The following is a 9,519-nucleotide window of genomic DNA, read 5'->3' as shown; positions in this document are numbered from 1 at the left end:
CCGGCTTCGCCGGCTACTAGCTGAAAGCACCCGGCGTTGCCCGGGTTATTTTTGAATGAATTTACTACTATAATTCAGCTCAGCTTTTAATTGTGAAATGGGCCCAGCTCGGCCGACGTGGCCTCAACCGGCCTCGCCACCTAGCCTATAACCTTCCCGGAGCCTGTCCCGACATTTTTGGTTCTTTTTGAATGAATTTACTACTATAATTCAGCTTTTACTCGCGGCCGTAGAAGATTGACTACTATAATTCAGCTCAGCTTTTAATTGTGAAATGGGCCCAGCTTGGCCGACGAGGCCTCGACCGGCCTCGCCACCGAGCCTATAATCTTCCCGGGGCCCGTCCCGACATTTTTGGTTCTTTTTGAATTAATTTACTATTATAATTCAGCTTTTACTCGCGGCCGTAGAGAATGACTACTATAATTCAGCTCAGCTTTTAATAGTGAAATGGGCCCAGCTCGGCCGACGTGTCCTCAACCGGCCTCACCACCTAGCCTATAACCTTCCCGGGGCCCGTCCCGACATTTTTGGTTCTTTTTGAATGAATTTGCTCCTATAATTCAGCTTTTACTTGCGGCCGTAGACGATTGACTACTATAATTCAGCTCAGCTTTTAATTGCGAAATGGGCCCGGCCCGGCCGATGCGGCCTCAACTAGCCTCGCCATCTAGCCTAAAACCTTCCCGGGGCCCGACCCGACATTTTTTGTATGAGAGGTTTCCTCCTATCCTTCACCGTTCAGGAGATTTAGCTTGCGCAGACAAACAAACAAAAACTTTCTTTTATAATATAGAGAGAAGATATATATATATATATATATATATATATATATATATATATATATATATGTATATATATATATATATATATATATATACAGTGGAACCTTGACTTACGAGTGCACCAACTTACGAGTTTTCCGAGATACGAGCCGTCGCTCGGGCGGTTTATTGCTTTGAGATGCGAGCCGAGATCCGAGTTACGAGCTTACGCCACCCGCCACCAGGTGGGTTCCGGTCACGTGGTTATCTTGCCGTGCAAGTATCTCTGCCGTATATCGCTGCTGTTTTGTTTTCGCATTTTGGTTATTTTGGAGCTTACGCCACCCCCCACCAGGTGGGTTCCGGTCACGTGGTTATCTTGCCATGCAAGTATCTCTGCCGTATATCGCTGCTGTTTTGTTTTCGCATTTTGGTTATTTTGGAGCTTACGCCACCCCCCACCAGGTGGGTTCCGGTCACGTGGTTATCTTGCCGTGCAAGTACAGTATCTCTGCCGTATATCGCTGCTGTTTTGTTTTCGCATTTTGGTTATTTTGGAAAATTTCTTAGTTTTAACCACGGGTCCTAAGAAATTGAGTGCCAAGGGCAGTACTGAGAAGAAGAAGAGGATGATGTGCTTGGATATAAAACACGCAATCGTCGAAAAACATGAGCGAGGTGTGCGTGTTGTCGACTTGGTGAGGCGGATGTGAAGGCAGCTGAAGATTTTATTATAACTTTTGCCGAACTGATAGAAGCCGAACGATACATCCCCCAGCAAATCTTCAACTGTGACGAGACAGGGCTCTTCTGGAAAAAGATGCCGAGGAGGACGTATATAACGGCAGAGGAGAAGAGCATGCCAGGCCACAACTTGTTCAGAGTGCCGGCGATAGCTCGCCTTCTCTTTGTGGAAAACACGGTGAGATCCTTAACATCCAACAACTAATGGGACGCAAACGGGGCGCCCAGTTTAGCGGTACACACATTGATGAATCACCCTGCCTGTGATTCACCCATGACAGGTTATAGCTGGGTCGGGATTCAAACCCAGGCTGGACAGTTTAGACTTTAGAGTCAAGTGTGCGTACCTCCAGTCCAGGCCATCCTGCCAACTTGTATGCTGCATACAGGTGAAATATAAAGCGCGAGATATTTTTATATATACTGTATATTTTTTTAAAAATTGGTGTGATTTTTGGCGGGCTGGAACGGATTAATAGCATTTCAATGCATTTTAATGGGGAAATTTGATTTGAGAAACGAGCAAATTGAGTTACGAGCTCGGTCACAGAACGAATTAAACTCGTAAGTCAAGGTTCCACTGTATATATATATATATATATATATATATATATCTAGATATATATATATATATATATATATATATATATATATATATATATATATATATATATATATATATATATATATATATATATATATATATATATATATATATATATATATATATATATATATATATATATATATATATATATATATATATATATATATATAGATATCTGTGTTGCGTTGTCTTGTTTTGTCACTGAACTACTCAAACTTTTGTGAAATCGTACCAAACTTCTGGTATGCACCTACCTCTCGCGTGTTATTGTCCTAAAGTATAAACATTTGAAGTTTTTTTAAAATTTGAAATTTCTTTTTCAACTTAAATCTTCAACTTCAGTTGTTTATAAAATGTAATATCACATGTATTACAAATACATTTGTGCAAAGTAATTGTTTGTATTAATGATTGGTGTAAACCATGACAACACAGCAACTCGGGTACAGTCATCTATCTATATATCTACATATCTCAGCAGTGTCTGTGTTGTCACTGATCTACTCCCTCAAACTTTTGTTTCCGTGGTGGTGAGGAGTTTTGTCATACATAGGGGTGGGGTGTTTTTAATAATGTGGTGAGGTTTTGAATTTCGTGGTTGTGCAGTGTTTTGAATTACGTGGCTGTAAGGTGTTTTGAATTATGTTGTGGTGAGGTGTTTATAACTACATGGTGGTGAGGTGTTTTAACTAAGTGGTTATGCGGTGTTTTGAATTATGTGGTGGTGAGGTGTTTTGATTAACATGGCTGTGAGGTGTTTTGAATTTTGTCGTGGTGAGATGTTTTTAATTACGTGATGGTGAGGTGTTTTAAATTTCGTGTTGGTGAGGTGTTTTTCAATTACGTGGTGGCGACGTAAAGTATTTAATATACGATATATATATATATATATATTGTTGTGGATTTGAGAATTGTTGTAAATATCACCCTCCGTAGTGTAAAGGTCAAAGGTCGTCCTCCTAGTTCATCCATATACATGCACGTAGCAAATCATATATCCTTCTAAATAGTTATTTCCTTATTGTGTGTATTAGTTTAAGGCTGTGTCTTCCATTAATTGACACTGCATTGCACCGAATTCAAATAAGGTAAATTCCCTTTCATTCCCAAAGCCCCCATTCCCAAAGCCTCGATTGCCAACTGCATTCGCCCTCCATTAAACACGCGGTCGGTTCGGAGAAGAAAGGCGTGGCCCCCACCTCATCATGAAGGGTGGAGCCCCGAACGACCAACCAAGGCTCAGGGGTATGGCTTGAGAGGGTGTGGCCTATATAACCCGCGGCGGGACGCCCCCACCAGAGATGAGTCCTTGGAGAGCACGCGACGCACCCCACCTGAGACGAGTTGAGACCAGAAGAAGAGACGAGTGGAGGAAGGAGGTGATTGAGGGAAAGAGAAGCACGCATGAGCTTTGAGACCACCGCAGTTGTGACCACCGCAGCTTTGAGCTTTTGCGAAGCAACGCCGCCAGGCGAACACGATTGAGGAAGGGCGGCGGCTGCTCACTCCCGGCCCGGCCGTCCTCCCGTGTCCAGCCGAACCTTCCTCCCCTTCCAATCATCCGTGCCTGGCCTCATCCATCCATTCGTGTATGTGAGTTTGTTTTGTGTGTCTTGTCCTGGGGTTAAGTAAGACTGCATAGTATAAGCTAGTAATTGCAGTCTTCTGGTCCTTCCATTCTTTCTGTCTTTATTTTATTATCTTTCCTTCTCCTTGGTTCTTTTGATTGTGTAAATAATAGTTAGTAATAAATTATATTTGTTCTTCCTACCTTGCCTTTCTTTCCTTTACATCCCTTTCGTTTTAGTGATTTCCCCATACCTGTGGCATACCTGTGGACACGGATACCTGTGGCACGATTTGGCCAACGTTAAGAATCGGGTCAGTTACCTGCTAATGGTTCGTGCCGCGGTTGCTAAACCGCTCGGCAATTAACATCTGTCCGCGGTCGCGAACGAGGTTGCGCACCTGCCTCTCCGGAGGGAGCTTGGGCAACTTCAGGACCACGTCGGTCAGTCATAGACGAGGGGATTAATCCCCCCTCGATAAGGGGAAAAGTGGCCGACGGAGAGATCCGTAACAATATATATATATATATATATATATATATATATATATTTATATATTATATATATATATATATATATATATATATATATATATATATATATATATATATATATATATATATATATATATATATGTGGGGCTTTGATGTCCCCCTCCCCCCCCCCCCTCCCCTGTGTTTTCAATGTTTACCAATTACCAAGTATAAACAAAAATATGTTCTGTTTTTGATTGATTTCTGTATACTCATAATACTTTCATGTTCTTTGGAAACCTGTTATCCCAGTATTAGGCTAAAGATGTTGCTCAATTACCAAAAATAACTAATTTGTATGTGTTGCTTTGTAAACCTTATCCATTATATTTCCTGTTAAAGAATTAAGTTACTGTGATGGCATGTTCTCTTACTGTCGAAATATTCCTTTGGAAACTTGTTATAAAAAGTTATATGCTTTGTAAATCCAGACCCTGATGATATAATCCCTCTGTGAAGACCAACCTATCTTTTCCAGTCCCCGTTGAAACTGTTAGATCACTTTTCATGTTTGACATTTTTTACGACCTGCTGAACTTTCCCCCCAAAAACCAGGACTCTGGAAAATCGTCAACATGTTGTTTGACCCATGAATGACCTTGGAGACTACTCTGTCTTTCCTTTGTCTTGAGAGCTAAAACCACACCCCAATATTCCCTTTATAAAATGAAAGCTTGACCGAATTATTTCAGAGCATCATGTTGGAATTCTGGTCCTTGTGGGCCTCCGTTTTAAGCATTTTGCTTTCCACAAGCTTGTGTTTGACGAATCAAATAAATATATCAGTTGTTCTTTCTCTCTGTCATGAGTCTTGAGTCCTAAATCAACGGATCCGTCATATATATATATATATATATATATATATATATATATATATATATATATATATATATATATATATATATATATATAAATATATATATATATAAATATATATATATATATATATGTCTGTCTGTGCAGTGTCTGTCACCTCCTGTCACGCCACTGAACTACTCGCTCAAACCTCTGTGAAATCGTCCCAAACTTCCAGTCTGCACCTACTCTTCCTGTGTGTATGTGCTGAATGGTTCCTTTTTGAATTGTTTTTTTTTTTTCAACCTAAATTGCTTATAAAAATGTAATATCACATATATTACAAATACATTTGTGCAAAATAATTTTGTGTTATGATTGGTGTAAATCATGACAACACAGCAAATCAAGTGCAGTCATTATCCTCAGCTAAAGCAAGCCCGTGCCTCCATAGCGATGTGTGGTGAGGCGAGCGCAGCACACCGAGCCATGCTAGTATATATATTATATACTGTCATGGCCAAGAATATTGGCACCCGTACACTTTTTTCAAATAATGCACCATTTCTTCCAGAAAATTGTTAAAATAAAAATATATATTTTGGTATCCACATATGTATTTCCTTGGTTTTCAGTGGAACAAAACAAAAAAAATCTGAAAACATTACTAAATCTTATCTTATTCCACACAGAAATCCTAAAATGTCCCGGACAATATTATTGGCACCTTTTAGAAGTTGTTAGAAATAATTAGATTTCAAGCAGGTGATTCTCCTTTACTTTGAAATTGAACTCACCTGTGATGAGATGCAGGTTCCTGCAATATAAAAATCACTCATTCAACCAGTTTGAATGGAGAAAAGGAGTCATTCTGCTGTTTTGTGTCAGTGTGTGTACCACAATGAGCATGGAGAAAAGAAAGAAAACCAGAGAATTGTCTGAGGAGGTCAGACACAAGATTGTAGCCAAGCATAGACAATCTCAGGGCTACAAGTCCATCTCCAGAGACGTTGATGTTCCTGTGTCCACCGTACGCAATGTTATCAGGAAGTTTAAGGACCATGGCACTGTATCCAACCTCCCTGGACGTGGCCGCAAGAGAAAACCTGATCGAAAATTGCAGTAAAGGATTGTTCGAATGGTGGAGAAAGCACCTTGATCAACTGCCAAACAGATTCAAGCTGACCTTCAGACACAAGGTACGACAGTTTCAACTCGCACCATCAGTCGCCAACTCGATGAAAGGGGGTTCTATGGTAGGAGACCCAGGAGGACCACACTGCTGAGAGAGATACATAAGAACGCCCAACTGGAGTTTACCAAAACACACCTGAACAAGCCAAAATCCTTCTGGGAGAATGTCCTGTGGACAGATGAGACCAAATTCGAGCGTTTTTTGTAAATCACATAATCTCTATGTTTACAGAAAACAAAATGAAGCCTTCAAAGAAAAGCACACCTTCCCTACAGTCAAACATGGAGGAGGGTCAGTGATGGTTTGGGGTTGCTGTGCTGCCGCTGGCACTTTGTACCTTGAATGTGGACATGGCATCATGAAATCAGGAGATTACCAAGGCATTTTGGAGCGCAATGTTCAACCCAGTGTCAGAAAGCTGGATCTCCGTTGAAGGTCATGGGTCTTACAGCAGGACAATGACCCCCAAACACTTCAAAAAGCACCCAGGAATGGTTCAAGACAAAACGCTGGACTGTTCTGAACGGGCCAGCAATGAGTCCAGATCTAAATCCCATTGAACACTTGTGGGGAGATCTGAAAACAGCAGTTGGGAGAAGGAACCCTTCAAATCTGGGAGAACTGGAGCAGTTTGCACAAGAAGAGTGGGCCAAACTGAAAATGGAGAGATGTAGGAAGCTCATTCATGGCTATAGGAAGCGCTGCAGTTATTTTGTCCAAAGGCTGTGCTACCAAATATTAAGCCCAGGATGTGAATAATTTTGTCAATGACATTTCTTTTTATGTTCTGATTCAAAAGGATATATTAAGTTCTGAATCAAAAACAAAGGTTCTGTAATATTAACAGTGAAATAAAGAATTGTGGAGACCAAATACTTTTGTCAATTTCAACATATTTTTTGAGAAAATTGTGAGTCATTTGAAAAAGGTGCAAGGGTGCAAATATTTCAGACCACGACTGTATATATCTGTGCAGTGTCTGTGTTGTGTTGTCACTGAACTACTCCCTCAAACTTTTGTGAAATCGTACCAAACTTCTGGTATGCACCGACCCAGTGTGTATGTCCTAAGGGTATTTTTTTTTGAAAATCTAAAAAAAAATTAAAAAAAATTTCTGCTGAAATCTTCAACTTCAATTGTTTATAAAATGTAATGTCACATATATTACAAATACATTTGTGCAAAATAATTGTTTGTATTATGATTGGTGTAAACCATGACAACATAGCAACTCAAGTACAGTCAAAGCCTCAGTTAAAACAAGCCCGTTCCTCTATAGTGACGCGTGGTGAGGTGGGCCTAGCGAGCCAAGCCATGCTGGTGTATACTGTCATCTATCTATATATCTACATAGCTGGGCAGTGTCTGTATTGTCGCTAAACTACTCCCTCAAACTTTTGTGTCCGTGGTGGTGAAGTTTTTAATAACGTGGCTGTGAGGTGTTTTGAATTATGTGGTGGTGTGTTTTGAATTACATGGTGGTGAGGTGTTTTGAATTACGTGTGGTGGTGAGGTGTTTTTAATTAAGTGCGGTGGTGAGGTCATGTATTTAATATACGGAATATATATATATCTGTGCAGTGTCTGTCACGTCCTGTCACGTCACTGAACTACTCACACAAACTTTTGTGAAATCGTCCCAAACTTAGTCTGCACCTACCCCTCCAGTGTGTATGTGAGCACCCCTCCAGCATGTATGTCCTGAAGGGTTCATTTTTACCTCCGCCACCAAAGGTGGATGGAGGTTATGTTTTCACCCCTGTCTGTCCGTTTGTCCGTTTGTTTGTGAACAAGATGTCTCAAAAATTTGTGGATGGATTCGGACGAAATTTGGCAGAGATGTAGCGTATATGACAAGGACGAAATGATTAGATTTTGGTGAAGATCCGGATCCAGCTAGTATAATTTTTAAAGTGATTCTTCACCATTGAGTGATATGGCCAACCAGGTGGAGGTATGCTCGCTACTGAGTGCCATTCTAGTTGAATTTGGTTTATTTCTTCAACCTAAATCTTCAACTTAAGTTGCTTATAAAAATAATATCACATACACTACTAATAAATGTGTGCAAAATAATTGTATTGTATTATGATTGGGGTAAATCCTGACAACACAGCAACTCAGGTACAATCATCATCATCAGCTAAAACCAGCCTGCTCCTCTGTAGCGACGGCGAGGTGAGGCGAACGTAGCAAGCCGAGCTAATATATATATATTGTTATATATATTAGCTCGTTCTTATGTATCTCTCTCATTGTTATATATATACAGATACAGTGTATATATTACAGTGGATTTTCCTTGTCGATTCACTTGTAAAATCCATAATGTCTCTTTTGTGCAATCATGGCACTCACTGTATTATTCTTAACAATATCAATTATATGATCATATTTATGATCCAATAAATAATCAGTTCTGAGGATAATCAGGGTGACAGTTTATAGCTGGGTCGGGATTCAAACCAAAGCTAAACGGCTCAAAGGTGAGTGCGTGTACCTATATCACCAATTTATGACAGAGCAGTGTAATAAATTGTTCAGCGCTTTCATCAACAATATACCCACAGTATTTCTTGTATTTGAACATATCTCTTTCATATTAACTTTTTGAACATATTTTCTCAATTTTCTACTGCGCAACCATTGATCCCAACAACAATTAGAATCACAATTTCATCTCGCTGAAACTTTCATGTGATGGATTTTTCGGCGAAGTAACTTACTTTGTCTGTACACAGTATCCAGGTTGAACAATGCATGCAATAACCACCATACAGAAGGCCAGCAACTTCATTGTGCCACGATCTCGTTAGTCGAAGAGAGCCGATGTATAAATACAGCTGTGGTCACTGATTTACTAGCAAATGCAAATGGTACACATTGGATACATGCTGACTGTGTAGGAAGCCAGAGATACAGCTGCAATGCGGTATTATGCCATCCCAAAGGATGCAATGTTTGACCCTTTGTTAATCAATTATTTTTGTTCACCTCAACCCTCATGTCTGGTTCAATCAATTTTTTTTCTACCAAAGTTGCAATTCTACTCTGAGGGTGGTTCAAATTTGACTGTTCACAAATAGCAGAGTAATGCATGTAGATTACTACCGGTACTTTTTTTGAGGGAAATTGTCTGTTTTGGAATTGGGAGCAATCTATAAATTACATGACGCATTTTTAGATCAACTCATCTCCATTCTCGAAGAGATGAACATATAAAATGGGTTCGGATGTTTGTCCGTCCGTCCGTCCGTCCGGTCATCTATCTATCCGTTAACATTTTGCTATTTTTGCTACTCCTTCCTTATCA

At 39.9% G+C, this 9,519-nt stretch overlaps 1 protein-coding gene across 1 annotated transcript in view; it reads right to left on the bottom strand.

Moving 5' to 3' along the window:
• Positions 1 to 9,121, bottom strand: part of LOC137437024 (complement C3) — a 228,461-nt gene extending 219,340 nt beyond the window's left edge. Inside the window, exon 1 of the mRNA XM_068131331.2 lies at positions 8,933 to 9,121. Coding sequence (XP_067987432.2) covers positions 8,933 to 9,003 — 71 coding nt within the window. The 5' untranslated portion in view covers positions 9,004 to 9,121. The remainder of the gene's footprint in view (positions 1 to 8,932) is intronic.
• Positions 9,122 to 9,519: the final 398 nt, after the last annotated feature.

The sequence above is a fragment of the Myxine glutinosa genome, chromosome 11 (genome assembly GCF_964187855.1).
Source record: "Myxine glutinosa chromosome 11, kmMyxGlut1.1, whole genome shotgun sequence".
In the NCBI taxonomy this organism is placed as follows: domain Eukaryota; kingdom Metazoa; phylum Chordata; class Myxini; order Myxiniformes; family Myxinidae; genus Myxine; species Myxine glutinosa.
This window is presented reverse-complemented; position numbering and strand designations above follow the sequence as displayed.